At 40.7% G+C, this 18355-nt stretch overlaps 1 protein-coding gene across 1 annotated transcript in view; it reads right to left on the bottom strand.

Annotated features, from left to right (window-relative positions):
- The window catches only part of LOC114050057 (apoptosis-stimulating of p53 protein 2-like), a 69814-nt gene extending 59520 nt beyond the window's left edge, over window positions 1-10294 (bottom strand). Inside the window, exon 1 of the mRNA XM_027871603.1 lies at window positions 10181-10294. Coding sequence (XP_027727404.1) covers window positions 10181-10207 — 27 coding nt within the window. The 5' untranslated portion in view covers window positions 10208-10294. The remainder of the gene's footprint in view (window positions 1-10180) is intronic.
- Between the last annotated feature and the right edge of the window lie 8061 nt (window positions 10295-18355).

The raw sequence follows: 18355 nt of genomic DNA, 5'->3' as shown, positions 1-18355 counted from the left end.
ATTGCAATATCCTGATGATGGATCTGCCTGTCTCAAGTCTCTCTCCACTCCAATCAATCTTCCATTCAGCCACCAAAGTAATTTTCCCAAAGTGCAAGTTTGACCATGTCACCTCTCTACTCAATAAACTCCAGTGGGTTCCTATCACTTCCAGGATCAAATACAAAATACAAAATAAAAGGCATTCAAGGCCCTTTATAACCTACCTCCCTCCTACCTTTCTAATCTTCTTATAACTTACCCCCCATTATGTACTTTTCAATCCAGGGACACAGGCCTCTTTGCTGCTGCTCAAACAAGACACTCCATCTCTCTGCTCTGAGTTTGCCTGCTTCTGGATGTCCCCTATTCCTGGAACTCATGCCAAAATAGCAAAAAAGCAATTCATGCTCTCTCTCTCCTCAACTCCATGTTGAAGCCAGGCTTTCCCTGGCTTCCTTTAAGTCTCAACTAAAACTCCATCTTTTACAGCAAGCTTTTCCCAATCCCGATTAACTATAATGCCTTCCCTCTTTTAATTATTTCCTATTTAGTCTGTGCATAGTTTGTACATATGTGTTTGGTTGTTATCTCCCCCTTTAGATTGCAAGCTCCTTGAGAGTACAGAACCCTCAAGGACTGTTGCTTGTTTTTGTATCCCTACAGCTTAACACCGTGCCTGGCACATAAAACATTGAAAAATATTTACTAATGATTGATTGCAATAAAATTCCAGATGAAATTAATCCTACAGTTCCTTAAGTGGGCAATGATACAAATGGCATTACATTCAAAGTGTCTTTTTTAAATATCCATGAAAATTATAGGATCTGTTCCAACCGAAGAAAAGGAACTAAGACTAGTAAAGGAAAAGGCAAGTTAGTTAACCTCTCTGAGCCTCAGGTTTACTATCTATAAAATGGCCATAATAATACCTGTAGGTATAATAATACCTTTAAGTACCTACCTGACTATGGTTGTGAGGTTCAAAAGGAATGATATAGGTAAAGTGTTTTGCAAACTATTAACTAGTACAAACTCGTGTAAACAACTAGTTACAAACTAACTAGTACAAAAGTAATTGATAGATGTATGATAGTTTTTACCTAGTGAGTAGAAAAACAGAGAAGAGGTCCTTACGAATGCTAAGGAACTTAGTTTCACTAGGACTGAAAGGTGATAAAAATAGCTAAGACCTTGAATGTATCCAATAAATATGTGACTGAAAAAATTAAACACTTCATAAAAGTTGAACAGAAAAAAACTGCCTATGAATTTTCATTGTTACTTATATTTAAAATCCACAACCTGCAAAGCAATGGCTCCCCCAATTCCTCAAACTCTCAGCTCTCTCCCAGGCCATCTCCCCTTAACTAGCCACTCTCTCCTCTTTCCCCCATCATGACTCCTTAGTGAACCAGGTCAACTCTACACTTTCCTTTTCTCTTGAGTCCTTGGCCCCCTTCTCATATTACCAATTGTGCCCTGCCAGGCTTCAGCCTTGGATCACTCCCACCATCCCTTAACTTTGCTCCTACACACCTTCTGCTGAAGGTGGAGAAAATCTCACAAACATTCTGACTGGGTCTACTACAAGTTAAGTTTACATAACCTCAACTAAGCCCTCAGAGCTGCTAAGCAATCCCACTATACTACCCTTACCAGTTCAGTATCCCACTCTCCACAATGGCTCTTCCAAACATTTTTATCATTCTTTAAACTTCCATTGCTTCCCTCCCCCAACCTTCTCATCAGAAAACCTCACCTCATATTTTACAGAAAAAAATTGAGGCCATTTGCCATTTTTCCTTTTTCCCTCATCTCCTATCATTCAGATGCCTTCTGCCACTTTCTCTTCCTTTAACCCTGCCTCACATGAAGAAGTGAATTTACTCCTTACCAAAGCTAACTAACCCCTCTCCACCTGCAGAGATCTCACCCAATCTCACCTCCACCAACAAACTGCCCCTGTCATCCCACTCTCACTTATCTTCAGTCTTCTCTACTGGCTCCTATCCTACTGCCTACAAACATGCCTGTCTCCACCATCCTCAAAAACCTTCACTTGATCCCTTCCATCCCTGACAACTAGCATGCTTTCTCTTCTGCCCTTTGTGGCTAAACTCTTTGAAAAGGCCTTCTACAATAGGTGTGCTTCCATTTTCTCTCCTCTCACTCTCTTCATCATACCTTACAATGTAGCTTCCTGCCTCAGAATTCCACTGAAAGTTCTCCAAAGTTATCAATGATTTCTTAATTGCCAAATCCAGTGGCCTTTTTGAATCTTCATTCTTGACTTCTCTACAACCTCTAACACTGTTGACCACTCTTTTTATACTTAGATACTCTCTTCTCCCTAGATTTTGAGGACACCACTCTCTTGGCTCTCCTCTTATCTATCGGACCACTCCTTCTCAACCTCCTTTGCTGGATCTTCATCCAGATCATGCCCTCCCTCTAACGGGAGGAGTCCTAATGGATTCTGTCCTAGGCCTTCTTCTCTTCTCCCTCTATACTATCTCATTTGGTGATCTCATCAGCTACTATGAATTCAATTGCTCCCAAGGATTTAATTACTATCCCTATGCAATGATTCTCAAATCTACCTACCTATCCTGCCCTAATCTCTCTGCTGACCTCCAAACTCACATCTCCAAATGCTTTTCAGATATCTTGCATTAAATGTTCAGCAGACATCTTAAACTCAACAAAACCAAAACTGAACTCATTATTTTCCTCCCTAAACCTACATTCTTTCTAACTTCCCTATTGCTATACAAGGTAATACTATCTTTCCAGTTCCTCAGGCTTGAAACCTTGCAATCTTCTCACTCTCTCATGCCCTCATATTCAATTTGCTGCCAAGGCCTACCAGTTTCACAATCTCTCAAACATACTCCTTTTCTCCTCTGACACATCACTACTCTAGTGCAGATCATCATCACCTCATAACAGAACCATTGCAAAAGCCTGCTACTGTGTCTGCCTGCCTCAAGTATCTTCTCATTCCAATCCATGCTCTATTCAGTCACCAAAGTGACTTTCCTAAAGCACAGGTCTGACCATGTCATCTCCTTACTCAATAAACTCCAGTGGCTCCATTATCACCTCCAGGATCAAATACAAAATTCTCTGTTTGGCATTCAAAGCCCTTCATGACCTAGCCCCCTTCTACCTTTCCTACATTTCTTACACTTTACTCCCTGCCATATACTCTTGGATCCAGTGACACTGACCTCCTGGCTGTTCCTTGAACACAATGCTCCATCTTTCTGCTCTGAGCATTTTCTCTGGCTGTCCCCCAACACCTGGAATGTTCTCCCTCCTCATCTCCACCTACTGGCTTCCCAGGCTTCCTTCAAGTACCAGCTAAAATCCCATCTTCTACAGAAAGCCTTTCCCAATCTCTCTTAATCCTAGTGCTTTCCCTCTTTTAATTATTTCCCTATTCATCCTATATATAGCTTGTTTGTCCATATTTGTTTGCTTGGTGCCTTCTCCATTACATAATGAATTCTTTAAGGACAGGGACCGTCTTTTGACTCTTTCTGTATTCCCAAAAGCACATAGTGGGCACTTAATAAACATTTATTGACTATTGACTGACTCCTCTGAATATTTAATTATTACACATGCCTCTCTTTTTTTCATTGGCAAAAGTGGTGAGAAGAGTCATCACCAGAATTTACAGATTATTTATGATCCTCTCAACAGAAACTAGAGGTTCCTAACAAAGTGAATGGCTTTATTGTAAACATTGAATAACAGAAATCACACTACCAGGAGATAAGTTAATTTTTAAGAGGTGTGAGTTAATCTTTGAGTTGTAGTTTGTTATAACAATAACTAGATTCTAGCTTTAAGTACTTTAAGTTTCAGTGAATTTCCATTTGATTATAGAAAATAAATCTTTAAATTAATTTCAAATTCCCTATTCCCAATTCTGGCCATGATGAGTTTAAGATGTCTACTAAACATCTGATGCAAGATATCCGAAAAGCAGTTGGAGATGTGAGTTTGGAGGTCAACAGTGATTCAAAATCCTATGAGAGTTATATGATCACTGCATGACAAATCAAGAAACTTCTCAACTTAACAATCTGTACTGACTTCTAAGTTAAATAAATAAAATGCCTCAAATGAGAATGCTGTGTTTTGCTTAGTCTGCTTACTCTGAGATGACTTAGAAAACTTTGTCTTTGCTTTTCATTTAAGCTTCAAGTCTTGATTTAGGTAGAAATCAAATTCTGAATGCATTCTCAAAGCACTTACCCAAAGTCCTTGAGGCTTTCCTCTAGGTCTAGGCTATTTTACATTTCCTAAGCACCTGTGCAATACTGGGCTATCCATTTGTTACTGTTCTGCTCTCAAACAGCCCACTCTAAGTGATGATCTCTCTTGCAGTAGCAACCAATGACACAAAAGTCTCAGCAATAGCTATAGCTATCGTACCTGTTCTTCACATCTGTGCATATCCCTGTGCATCCTTCTCTCTTCCTCTTCCCCTTTTTCTTCCTTCTTTGTCACCCCTAAGACCTGATATAGCTTTATAAAGAAACAATGGAACCTACCGCTGCTATATCTCAATACTTTCATCCATGTTGCAAATGTTATGAGGTGATATAATAATAAAGGATAATTCTGCTTATAAAAGGTTCAAGATCACAAGCTTTTGAGCCAAAAGGGACAGAGAACTTAGAATGTTATCTAGTCCAACAGTTTCATTTACAGATGAGGAAAATAAGGCTCAGAAGTCAAGTCACTTTCACAAGGGCACATAGCTACTAAGTGGCAGAGCCAATAATTTAATTGGATACATCTATTCCAATTCCAGTGCTCTTTGCATTACCTCATATTGAATCTTAGTATAAAGGATTACAAATCATTCCTTATTACTCTAGCTCTGGATAGAGTAACTACCTCCCTTCCTTTTCAATATTTTCAGAGGTGAGAGATCTACTGGTTTGAATCTAATCAGGAGGGTTTTTTTTATCTACATCAGTTATATTCATACATGCAGTGCTTTTAAATCACATTTATAACCAACATTATCTACCACCTGATTTACTGTAAAACTCAATAAATATTCTAGTTCAGAAAATAAGTCTCAAAAAATCACAGAATATAAGCAAAAAATGTGAGAAATCATCATCTAAAAAGCACTGAACTGAACTACAATTATATAATCCCCTACTAATCTACTCATCTTCACTAGTGGAGCAGCATCCAAGTTACTTTTTTTTTTTTAAGATCTTAGCTGATGCTGTTCCACAATGTTTCAATTTATTATAGTGATGTGCTAATTTTCTGCTGAATTCTGCAAAGACACAATTTTAAAAACTGAATAAGCAATCCCAAAACATGTATTCAGTAGGCAAAATGACTAAAATAAGCATTTTTTAAATGAAACCATCTTTCAGCTAAATTAACACTGTCAAACAAATCTTTCTAGTAAGAATCATCCAAAAGCAGTATTTTTTTGTGTGTATAAGAAATTATATGTAAGAAAACATCTGTCAATGGCCACAATCTCCAGCTCTATGAAACTGCTTATCCATCATTATAAAAAAAAAAGATGCCCAGCATTTCCATAATCCAAGAATCTTCTGTGTTTTTAACCATTATTTCTTTAATCATCTTAGCACCTCTTCACTTGAATTATTTCTGCTTTCCAGAGTAAAGGACAGACATACTACAGCCTCCTTCCAGAGTGACCTGGCAGACTCCCTTCAACACAACAACCCTCACCTCACCCCAAACATCCAACCCAGTCTTTCAAGGTCTCTCTTTTTCTTCATTCAAGCAGCATCTAGAAATCTCACCTCCTTCATGAAGGCTCCCCTGATTGACTAGAAGGGAAATTAGTTGTTCTCCATGTGCACAAGCAATTTTTATGACATCCACCATCTAACAAAATGCACATAACTCCTTTACTGGTATGATATTTAACAGTAATTTCACTATGTGCCCAATTATCTATATTTCCATCTGTCAATGTCTTAAGATTATGAAATCCTTAACAATAAAAAAATGGATTCTAGGGCACATAAAATACAATCATTCCAAGACAAGTACTTAAGTGATACTAAATTTGGCAAAGTATCAACAACAAAGAGCAAAAGTCTGGATTCTAAAATTCTTATTCCATGTTACCTTCCTCCTATTGTTGAGGAATTATTTATCATTTGGGAGACAAATTAGATGTGGCATTTTAAAAATAACCAGCATATGACAATATATGAGTAATGGCGTACAGCTATACACTATGGCTTATCAAAACTCTGTATCTTCCCCAGACACTATCACACAGTTCTCTGCACCAAATGAAGTCATTGATGCTTGTTGAATCATTTATTTGAATTTCAACTAAAAGCAGGGCAAGAAATGAAGCACAAAGATTTTAAGAAAACTTCCCAAAAATTGTGAGACAATGGAATACACAGACAAGAAAAAGTAAGGCATCTCTGTCTGTGAAGCTTTAAAAAAAATAGGATGGACTTGCATTTCCCAGTCTTTCTGCATGATATAAATAACAGTTCCACAAGAATATTTCAAGATGATTGTATTTTCCCTCAAATATTAAACTTAAAATTATGCATATAGTTGGTTGACAAGAAACAAAATCCAGGGTCTCACTAATTTATTTGACTACATTCTGATAAACATTGAACAACTTTATGAACCAAAATAAATTCTAGGTACTCAATAAAAATTTATGAAAAAATATTTTTAAATATACAGGCATCAAAAATAGTTACATATGACAACTTTTCTGTGTAACAAATGAAATGTATTTCTTTTGCTCCAAAACTTTCCCAAGTTGTAATGTTATTCCATTCCCCCAGATCGGCATTTATGTATTCCATCAAAATAGTTAAATACAAGAAGGTATTTTAGGATCAAATTACTCTGGCAAAATGCTCATCTAAACATTTTTCAAGAATGTATTCCTAGAAGTAAGGCATGAATTTCAGTGACCTTTCAAGGTCCCTTCTAGGGATATTCTGCTCTTTAATAATGCAAGTTTAAATGTGGTATATTTCAACACCATTATGTTTCTGCTTTACAAATCTGAGGATAAAACCTTTTTCGCCCGCATTTCTTTAAAAAAAAAATCAGTCTCTGAGATGGTACCAAATACACTGAAAACTAAAACTCACTTTTCTAATTGCTATGATAGATATCACAATCCAACAAATGATAAACTGTATCTGCAGATAAACATGAGATTTGCACTTTTTTTTTTCCGAAAGAAATGATTCAGGAACAGCTAGGTGGCACAGTGGACAGAGCACCAGCCCTGGAGCCAGGAGGACCTGAGTTCAAATCTGACCTCAGACACTTGACACTTACTAGCTGTGTGACCCTAGGCAAGTCACTTAACCCCACTGCCTAGCCAAAAAAAAAAGAAATGATTCATTTCACACAGAGTTTAACCTTTTGAGAATTATATCTCAGCCTAAAAAGGGCTTGTCTTAGAATTTGAATAATCATATTGGTCTAAAATGGTCACACTAGTGACCAATCTGGGAAAAAAAGGAATTTGGGATCTTATGGTTATGATATCAGCCATAAAATGCCACAAATGTGTTATTTAAAATTGTGGGAAATTTTGAAAAAGTATAAATACAATGCTGCCTCTGAAGCATTGCAATATCCTGAATGAATTTCTGAATCAAAGATAAAATTATAAGTTTTAATTTTATTACCAAATATATTTTAATTCCTTGAAAATATATACAGTGCAATTAAAGAGTGCTGGATTTGGAACATGTAGACCTAAATTTGAATCCTGATTCTGCCAGGTATTATACTTCGTGTGAACTTATGAGCCTCAATTTCCTGATCTATAAAATGAGGTTGACCTAGATTATTTTTAAGTTCCCTTCCAACTGGAAATCTATGATCCTATTTTATACACACATAAACTGTATCTCCCATTTAGTCAGAATGTTAAATTAGCCAGGACACCTCCCCACAGCATAACAATTTGAAAAAGCTATTTATTACATTTCTCTCATCCCCTCCTAACCTCCAAAAATCAGAGATGTGTATCAAGACAGAATTACACACAAAGTCAGTGGAAGTGGAGAATTTCATCTACACCTCCAATTTACACCAACGTTCAGTCAATGGTTCACATCTATACACAAAACAGCTGCTATCACATTTCATGCAGGAGTAAAACAAAAGCAGAAAATTCTAACTGATTAACTACATTATACTTTTGAAAAAGGAACTTCATTTTTTCTTCCTCAAACCTGAACTCTGGATCAGTTGCATGGTTTCTGTTTTGACATCCTTTAAATCACCTTAGCAGCCTATAAATTTCAATTTGCTGGTAGAATAATTTGCACTTCAGTCTGCCAAAGGGGTTCACGACCCAAAAAAAGTTGTATAAATACTCATTTGTATTTCTTGGTTAGGTTCCCTGATAATAATAAAGATAAAATTATGCTTCTTTCTTTTTGCTTTTCCTTTCCTCTGTTATCTTTTGGAGTTTGAGAATAACAAATGTGAAATGCCCAGACAGTTCATTCAAGGCATTCAAATTTGTTATCCACATTGCATTGTACTCTGGTTCTGGTAAACCTGTCTTTTTAACCTGAGCCAAACCTGTTGTGTATGTGCCCATTTCTATAAACATCTTTCTTGGACTCCTAACAGATAAGAAATTTTATATTTGCAAATGGAAATGAAAGCCTGCCAAACACACCTACAATTAAAGAAGGAAGGAAAGAAGGAAACAAGCATTTACGAAGTGCCTCCCATGTACCAGGCACTGTGCTAAGTGCTTTACAAATAATAACTCATTTAATATTACAAAGAATCTCAATTACAAAGAAAATTACAAGTTTGTTCATAGAACTGCCAATGAAATTTAGTAACATGTAGGAAATCACCTTACTCTGCCACGAAGGTAAACAAGTAACATTTTTTCTGTTTTCTTTTTAATATATGTGATTACAACTACAAAAATTTAAGGACACTGTATTTCACATAGTAGTATAAACATAGTAGAGAAGCTATTTCAAAAATTACAGATAGAAACATCCCTACTCCAGGGAAACAGAAACCAGGCTGGGCAACAGTGTTAACAATTGCATTCTATGATTTCAGGTTTACAAAGTCCCCTGGATACAGTTTCTTTTAACATTTGATCCTCACAATATCACAACCTCAACCGTTAAAATAAGACTAGCTAGGTGCACTGCCCTGGGCTAAATTTAACTACAAGTTTCATAAATAAACAAGTGTACCGAAATATGCATCATTCATTGAAATAAACTTGATGACATTGCCATTAGGTGAAAAACACTCAGCGTTTCAGAAGTGAATGTTTCCCTTCCCCTGCATCCAGCACCCCAACTTCAAGCCTGTTGTACACCTGTTATGTAGGGCTAGTGGTTCCTTCAACTTGTTGATCTCTCAAACAAAAATCACCTATCTTGACCCCCAAAGATCTTATTAATCAAAATGAAGGAACATAGTTGAGAGGATTCATGAATATCCAAATTACCAACTGTAGAGTGGGAGGGGGAGGAGAAGGGTAGGAGTCGTAATTATTAAAGGCTGAGATCTTTAGGAAGTGACTTTACCAAAGTCAGTTTCCAAGAGGAGATAAGAGTGTAGAGACAGCAATTGGATCCAAATTCTGCTTAAAATAGGGCAGGGGCCAAGTGCTTCTATTCAAGGACTCAGCAACTGAAAAGAACTAAGTCAATACACCACTATTCATCGAAAGGAAAAAGTTTTGAGTTTCAGCCAGTGCAACTCCTCAATAAGTTCCAGAGTTGGGCTCGCTCCCGTGGGGGAGGAGAGAAGAGAAGTGCCGGAAAATACTTCCAGAGCCCCCCAATTGCGATTGCTCCCTCTCCAGAGGCCTCAATCAAAGAGAGAGGTAAGAGAGCCTGGAGAATGGAAGGTAAAGCAGGGAGGCGCCGACTCCCCCCCCCGCCGGCGAAAACAGGTAGGGCACTGGCAGGAACAGGGTTGGGGATCAGGAGCAGCTCCCAGGAATGGCGGGGAAAGGGGCAAGTATCGTCCGAGGCACCCCCGCCAGCCCCCCGCCGGGCGCCGTCCCAGAAACGGAACCCAGGCCCGGACCCGCCGCCTCACTGCCACCCCTCCCCACCCCCCACCTCAAACACACCAGACGCAACCGCCCGCTTCCACTCTTCCGGACTCGCTCCGCACTCACCGGCATCATTTTGGATCCGAACCGCATCGAAGCGGGGAGCCGGGCTGGAGACCCCGCCCGGCGAGCGTGGGGACACGATCCCAGAGACCAGGACCGGGCCCGGGCCGGGGCCGGTGGGGCAGGGGAGGCCGGACCTGTTGCGAAGGGAGGCGGAGGGGTTCAGGCCGAGAGCTGCGGCCGCACGGAGCCCACCGCCCGAGAAAGGAGGCCTCCCAGCCTCCGGGCCCACCCCCTCCCAAGTGGCAGCGCCCCCACGCTGCGGCTTTGTCTCCTCCGCGTCCCCGGCGGCTCCGGCTCCCACCTCCGCTGCGAAACCCACTAATCTCGGGGCCCGCCCCGGCTCCGGCCCCGCCCCCGTCCAGCCGCGCCGCTGGCCCCGCCCTACGTGAGGGGAGAAGGCGGGGCGGAAGAAGCAGCACCTCGGGGAAGCCGAGGGGCCGATGGGCGGGCGCGCGCCCCGCTCACCAGCCCTGAGCGGGGGCGGGGAACGAACCCGGTTTCAAGACAAAAGCACGCGGGCGAAGGCGCGCGCCTCCGAGCGCAGGGTGAAGGGAGGGGCAGAGACAGGGAGGAGTGAGTGTGGAGCGAGACGAAGGGCGCGCGCCCCAGGGCCCGGGAAGTGGCGCGGGCGCGCGCAGGCTCGCGTTTCCTTGGCGGAGCGCCCCGGCTGCGCGACTCCACGCCCTCCCTAAAGGCCGGGGGAGGGGGCGTGAGTGTTTCCGAAGCAGTCCTGGCTTCGGGAGCGGCTGCCTCCATTTATTTGGCCCCGAGAGGGACCTGGGACAAAATTAAAAGTGTTTTGTTTCCCAGTGATTCCTGGGAAAGCTACACCTTCTCGGAGTGCCTGGGAGACGGGACACCCCTGAATGGGGGCTCCCCTAGTCCAGCGATAACACGGAGGGGAGGACCCCCACAACGGGCAGGCTCCAGGTGGGGGGAAGAGGGGTACACAGGGTCTCCTCAGAGACGCCTCCCCGAGCGGGAGAACCAGGAAAAGGCCACAGTTCCTCTTAACATTCCTAAGCCGGGAGTGGGTTTCGAGTGTCCCCGGTTACTCCTCTGGGGACACTTGGCCCGGTTTTCTCAAAGGCATGTGTGTCCCATTTCCGTGAATGATCTGTCTGGGAGCGGTGCTCCAACTTGGCTCCCATCCCACCTGGGGAGTGCCACCGTGTTCCAGATAGGGACATTATACTCTGGTGGGAGGAACAGGCTAAGTCAATTACACAACTTAACTGACCTGAAGTACTAGGAGTACCTGCCTTGATCTTGCAAAAGAAGGAGACTTTTGTTTCTGCCTGGAACGGATTTAGAAAGCTCTCTCTGGAAAAGACCTCCCTGGTTGTTCTCCGGGTTGATTTTTCACAGCCCTAGGTGCTGGCAAATGCTTAACGCCCACAAAGCACTTTTGAGTTTAATCTCCATTATTAACATTTTCTCCATCACTTTCTCCTGTCTAGGCAATCAAAGAACAATAAATTAAACTCTGGTTTGTTTAGTTTGCCAATTTCTGAGGTGTAAATTCTCACACCGAACTGAGCTAGGTAAGCTGGTTCTAGCACATCCCAGAGAAACCTTATTCTTAGTGTAGAACAATCCAGGCTTTCACTCAGGGGACTAAGTTTGATACTAAAGAAGAAATTAAGCAAAAGTCGGGGTCTGCTCCGCAAAAATGAGATATTGCTTTGTTATACTGCATAAAAACTTTTAATAGAGTCCACCTGTTATTCTAGGTTGACTAGAAAAGAATCCCACCTGGACCATGTGCTAGTTTTGTGACCCTGGGCAAGTCACTTACCATCTCACCTCATCTGTGTTAAAAAAAAAAAAAAAATTAAAGGAGAAATAATACTTTCAATCACTACCTTACAGGATTATGAGGGACTGCTTTGTAAAACTTGAAAAGCTGTATAAATGAGTTGTTACTACCAGGATTGTGCTGTGAAAGAGGGTCAGTACAGTATAGCGCATAAAGAGCCAGCCTCTGGGTCAAGAAGACCTTTAATCTTATAGATGTGGTTATTTCCTCCAGTTACAAGCTATTTGTGTATGCTTCTCCTCTCTCCTCTTTTCCACTACTTCCCATAAATTCACCATGGGAATCCATCCAAGGTGCTGAGGACTTTCATCATGTACTCAATATTTTGGGTATAGTAGTGGAGCACAAGGGTATAAAGAACTGGCCTTAGGGCCAGGAAGAACTGGATTAAAGTCTGGCCTCTGACACACACCAGCTGTGTGACAAGCTAATGCTCCAAGCAATCTTCTAAGAGTACAAGTTAGGCAGAAGTAAGTTGATCCTCAGTGGTATATGGAATTGGCTCATCCAGAAGTTCCCTATCAAAAGTCCAGTCCTTACCTGTATGCTGCGTAAAGAAAATACTGCCAATCCATGTCTAATTAAAAGCATTCCAAAATGCACAGGTCTGACCATGAGATTTCCCCACTTGAAAACCCTCAGTGGTTTCCCCATTGTCTAAAAAGCATAACATATACAAACTCCCCAATATAGCTTTTACGGTTCAGGGCCAATCTACTTCCTTTCAGGTTATGACTTATTTCACATTATTCCCAGAATTGTATGTTATTCTCCTTAACAGACACACTATATTCCAGTCACATTGCATTATCTGTACCTTGATCTTAGTCTGTCATCTCCTGCCTTCTATACATTTGCACAGGCTGACCTCTATGCCTGGAATTCTTCCTTCCTCCTGTTAAGATCCTTCTCATCCTTCAGTTCATGTTGGAACTCAACAATGAAACTTTCCCTGAGACCCAAAGAGAAGTTTCCCTAAGAGAAAGTGTTCTTTCTACCCCTCCTCAAATTTTCCAAGAGCTTTTTGTTTGTCTCTCTTCACACACACTCTTAGGACATACCTCTCTCTTTGGACAGAGTGAGAGAGAGAGAGAGAGAGAGAGAGAGAGAGAGAGAGAGAGAGATGGATGGATGGATAGGTGGGTAGATGGATAGATAGGAGATAGTAGATAGTAGATAATCTGTATCAAGATAGATGTGTATCCTCTCTACCCTCCCAGGCTCAGTCCTCTTATCTCTCCAAATGACTCCCGAATCTACACATCCAGACTTAATCTCTCTCCTAAACACTAGTCCCCCATCATTAACTGCCTTTTGGACACTTTTCTCCTGTATGTCCAATATTGTTCAGTTGTTTCAGTCAAGTCCAACTCTCTGTGACCCCATTTGGGGCTTTCTTGGCAAAGACACTGGAGTAGTTTGCCATTTCTTTCTCCAGCTCATCTTACAGATGAAGAACTGAGGCAAACAAGGTTAAGTGACTTGCCCAAGGTCACACAGCTAGTAAGTATATGAGGCCAAATTTGAACTCAGGATGATTCGTCTTCCTGACCTCAGGCCCAGCATTCTATCCACTGCACCACCTTGCTGCCATATGTCTAATAGGTATCCCCAAATTAGCATCCCCAATAGAATTCATTATCTTCTGTTCTCCTCACCCCTGAACCTGCCTTTCTTATTCCAGTTTCTTTATAATCAGCCCTAAACTGTTTCTTAAGCAGTGCTTCTTAAACTGTGGGGTCTCAAGTTTAAGAAACACTGAAGGGATTTCAAGTGGAAAAAGTTTAAGAAGCCCTGTAAAACTTCTCTCCTCTATTATCAATACCCCCCCCCCCAGATATACAGCTTTGGAATCATCCATGACTCTTTCCTCTTTTTCAACCCTCATATCCATTATGTACTACCATATAATATAAACTATCTAATGTATACACCAAGTAAATACATTATATGTGTGTAGATGTGTCTGTGTATATGTGTGTGTATATACATATAAACATATGTGTGTATATGTATGTATGTAGATTGACTTTTCTCAGTTCTCATCCTTCTTGCTATCTCTAGCATTTGACACTGTTGCCTATGCTCTTCTCTTCCTCTCTACTCTCCGATTTTCATGACACTGCTCTCATTTGGTCCCCCTCATGCCTAGCTGACCAATCCTCAGGATTCTTTGCTGGATCATTATTTCATACCCAATAACTGTGTATATACCCCAAGACTCTGCCCTGGGCCCTATTTTTTCTCTCTACAGTCTCTCATTTAATGATTTCATCAGTTCTCACCTCTATGCAAATGACTACCAAATCTACATATCTAGACATAATCACTCTCCTGAGCTCTAGTCCCAAACTAACACCTTCTGGACACTTCAAGACATATTGTATAGACATATCAGACTCAACATGTACAAAACAGAACTTATTAACTTTTCCCCAAAACCTACCACTCTTCTAAACTTCCCTATTATTGTTGAGGGCATCATCCATCCAGTTACCTATTTTCTTTTTTTTTTTTTTTTTTGGCTAGGCAATGGGGTTAAGTGACTTGCCCAGGGTCACACAGCTAGTAAGTGTTATGTGTCTGAGGTCACATTTGAACTCGGGTCCTCCTGAATCCAGGGCTGGCACTCTATCCACTGAGCCACCTAGCTGCCCCATCAGTTACCCATTTTCAAAACCTTGGTTTAATCCTCCACTCCTCACTCTCTCTACATATCCAATCAGTTACCACCTACTATCCTTTCAACCCTTCTCACATATAACCCCTCCTCTTTCCACTCACACAGGCACTGCCATATTTAAACTATCATCACTGCTCTCCTTGTCTGTTTCAGTTCCCTCCTAATTGGTCTCTCTGCCTCAGTCTCTTTCAACTCTAGTTTATTCTCTCATTCAGCTGCCAAAATGATTTTCCAACCATGCAGATCTGACCATGACACCTCCTACTCAAACTCCAGTGGCTCCTTATAACTTCCAGAGTAAAATATAAACTGTGTCATAGAACACAATTTGGCCCCATTCAACCTTTCCAGATTTATTACATATTACTCTCCTCTATGCACTCTACAGCCTAGTCAATTTAGCCTTTTTGGTATTTCTCACACATAGCCCTCCATTTCTTTGTCTTTGCAGTGGGTATCCCCAGTGTCTAAGATGCAATCCATCCTTACCTGTGCATGCTGGAACCCCTGAGTTCCTTTAAGACTCAGCCCAAGTGCCACCCTCTGCATGAGTCCTTTCCTGGTATTCTCAGAGCTAGTGACTCCCTCATCAAGGTTACTTCAAACCTCTTTTGTATAGTATTTGTTTTCTACTTAAGACTGGAAGTCTACCTCACTCTAATTGAACACAGAAGGCTGAGACTTCTCAACTGAGATTAAATCAAAACATAAGATAGGTGTAAACACAAGAAGGGGCAGCTAGGTGCTACAGTGGAGAGAGTACTGGCCCTGGAAGTCAGGAGGACCTGGTTCAAATCCAGCCTCAAGACACTTATCAGCTGTGTGACCCTGGGCAAGTCAACTTAACCCTGCTTGCCTCTGTTTCCTCGTCTGTAAAATGAGTTGGAGAAGGAAATGACAAATCACTCCTGTATCTTTGCCAAGAAAACAATGTGGTCACAAAGAGTTGGATGCTAAACAATAACAAAACACAGCAAGTATTTTGGGATTGGTTTGATAAAACAGTCTACAATCAGTCATTCCAATAATGAGCAGCCCAGGATCTAAACCCCTGAGAGACAATGGCTTGGGTGGGAAGTGAGGAGAGGAGGGAGAAGTTCACACATGCATATACACCATTGATTACAGAATGAGGTTTCAAACTTCAAAAGGTCAGAATATTTGGGACTATCCATCTGCAAATATAAGAGTGTCCTCAAAATAGCAGTGGCTGACAATAGCACTGCATTGGGAGCTGAGAGTCACAGAAGCAAACTTTCCCTGAGGAAAGAGGGAGGCTACAAGGAACCTAGTAGAAAGCTATACTATACCTAGGGGGAACTTCATGAAAACTCTAGAAGGGAAGGGTGGAGTGGAAAGACTTCCAGCAACTTATTTACCGTTTTCTTACATGTGTTCTCTAAACTTGAGCCCACTTTCCCCTGAATTCTGTGAGAGACCATCTCCCCAGTTTGGCAGGAAGACAAGAAGAAAGTGTTTTATAACAACTGTTCTTACTATACCACCTTAGTAAATATCCATTTCTTAAAAAAAAAAAAAACCCTAAGTCTGGCTGACTAGTATCAATTGATAATGAATATGGAACACACTGGTTGGGGCTTATAAGCGATAGTATTAGAAACCCCACCCCCAGTCCCACCCACCCATCCCCATCCCAGGCCATTAGAGTTATTCCTAAAACGCTGAGGGGAGTAGTTAGGCAGAAATGCTCTGGGAATCCAATCTATTTGTCTGAGTGTAGATTGAGAAAGTAAGCATTCTCCTTTATTAGAACATAAGATCCTTGAGGGCAGGGACTTTCGCTTTAATTTCCCTACAAACGCACAGCATTTAGCACCAATGCCTGCACTTAGTCGGTACTTAATAAATACTTGCTATTGATTATCCAGGCAGTTGCTAAGGCTTACTGATTTTACCTATACAATATTTCTTGCATCTGTCACCTTCTCTACAATCCTAACACCTCTACCCAGTTCAGTCCCTTGTGATCATTTGACTGGATGACTGCAATAACCAGCCTCTCCACTCCACTCTCAGATCTGTCTTCCTAACAGCTTACAAACTGGCATTCCTAAAATACAGATCTGACTATGTCATCTTTTCCCCCAACCTACCCCTAACCCTGAATAAAAATATTCAATAGATCTATATTGGCTCTAGGATAAAATACAAAAAATTCTCAGCCTAGCATACAATCCCTACACAAACCCTGTACAGTCTGGCTTCCACTAATCTTTCCAAACTTATTTAATAGGATTTCCCATCACACATTCTACTTTTGAAATAGGCCTGTTATTTTCTGCCTCTGGGCCTCGGCACAAATGGTTGCCATTTCTGGAATATATTCCCTCCTCATATCTAAATGGAAGAATCCTAGGTTCCTTCTGAGCATCATCCAGGTACCAGTCCTACACAAGACTTTTATTGATCCCTCCATTTATCAGTTATCATTTCTCTCTCCCTCTCCCTCTCTATTTATGACCTTGTATACTTTGGCATAAACTTCATATTGACTTATTTGTGTATATGTTGTACCCCTTCTTTCCAAAAGAATATCAATTACTTGAGGACAAGTACAGTTTCATTTTTTGTCTCTGTAACCTCAATCCCCAACACAATGGCATGCACATAGCAATGCTTAATAATTATTCAATAAATTGAGGGTACCACCAATTTTCCAGTCATCCAGGTTCATAACCTTCACATAACTCATAACTCTTCACTTTGTGAAGATTGTCAGACGTCTATAAAAGCACTTTACAAAGCTAAAAGAAGTGTGTAACTGTCAGTCACATTATCTCACTAGCCAATCAATTGCCAAACCACAAACTCACAGCGCCACCACCCTAGTTTAGTCTATTATCACCACTCACTCAGACTGTGGTAATAGTGTCCTAATTGATCTCCTTGCTTCTAGCCTCTCTCTCCCTCTCATCTTCCACAAGAGCTGCCAAAATAATCTGCTTCAAGCACAAGTCTGACCATATCACCATATCAAAAATTTTCTTGGAATTAATACTTTCTTCTAAGATAAAATATAAACTCCTTAGCCTACCATTTAAAAACCTCTACAATTTAGATCATCCCTACCTTTTCAGCTTTGTTTTATATGAATCCCATTTATGAACTTTACATACAGGACAAAGTGAATTACTAGCAGTTCCTCAAAATTTACACTATCTCCCACTACTATATATTTACACTAGTGTAATAGGATGTTAAGTTTGGTGACCCTCACACATAGACTACATGGTCACTAAGTGTGTATATTTGTCAACAACAACACTAAACCCTGTCCCTCATTATTTTATTCGTTCTCATTCTCATACCAGATTCTGAGGCAAACAGGATATATTCTGTTAATTCCTTATAAAATATGAAAACTGTGACATCTCTATCAGTAATTAGCTCTGATCCCCTACCCTAGTTTATTAAATAAAGTGGAGAAACTTCTTTTCCATAGACTTTTCTCTCTCTCTCTCCCCACATATGTAGGTATATATATGTGCATGTGTATATATGTTCTATGTATGTATTTATATATTCTACAGATTAAATATGTTTATGTATGATTATATATTCTTTATTTATGTTCTATGTATGTTTTCATAGTCTTTATATAAGTTCTATGTATAGATTTATATGTTCACTATGTGTTCTATGTATAGATTTA

The sequence above is a fragment of the Vombatus ursinus genome, unplaced genomic scaffold (genome assembly GCF_900497805.2).
Source record: "Vombatus ursinus unplaced genomic scaffold, bare-nosed wombat genome assembly UNPS02014798.1, whole genome shotgun sequence".
Taxonomy (NCBI): Eukaryota; Metazoa; Chordata; class Mammalia; order Diprotodontia; family Vombatidae; genus Vombatus; species Vombatus ursinus.
The sequence above is the reverse complement of the archived record's forward strand: the minus strand, read 5'-3'. Positions and strand labels throughout refer to the sequence as shown.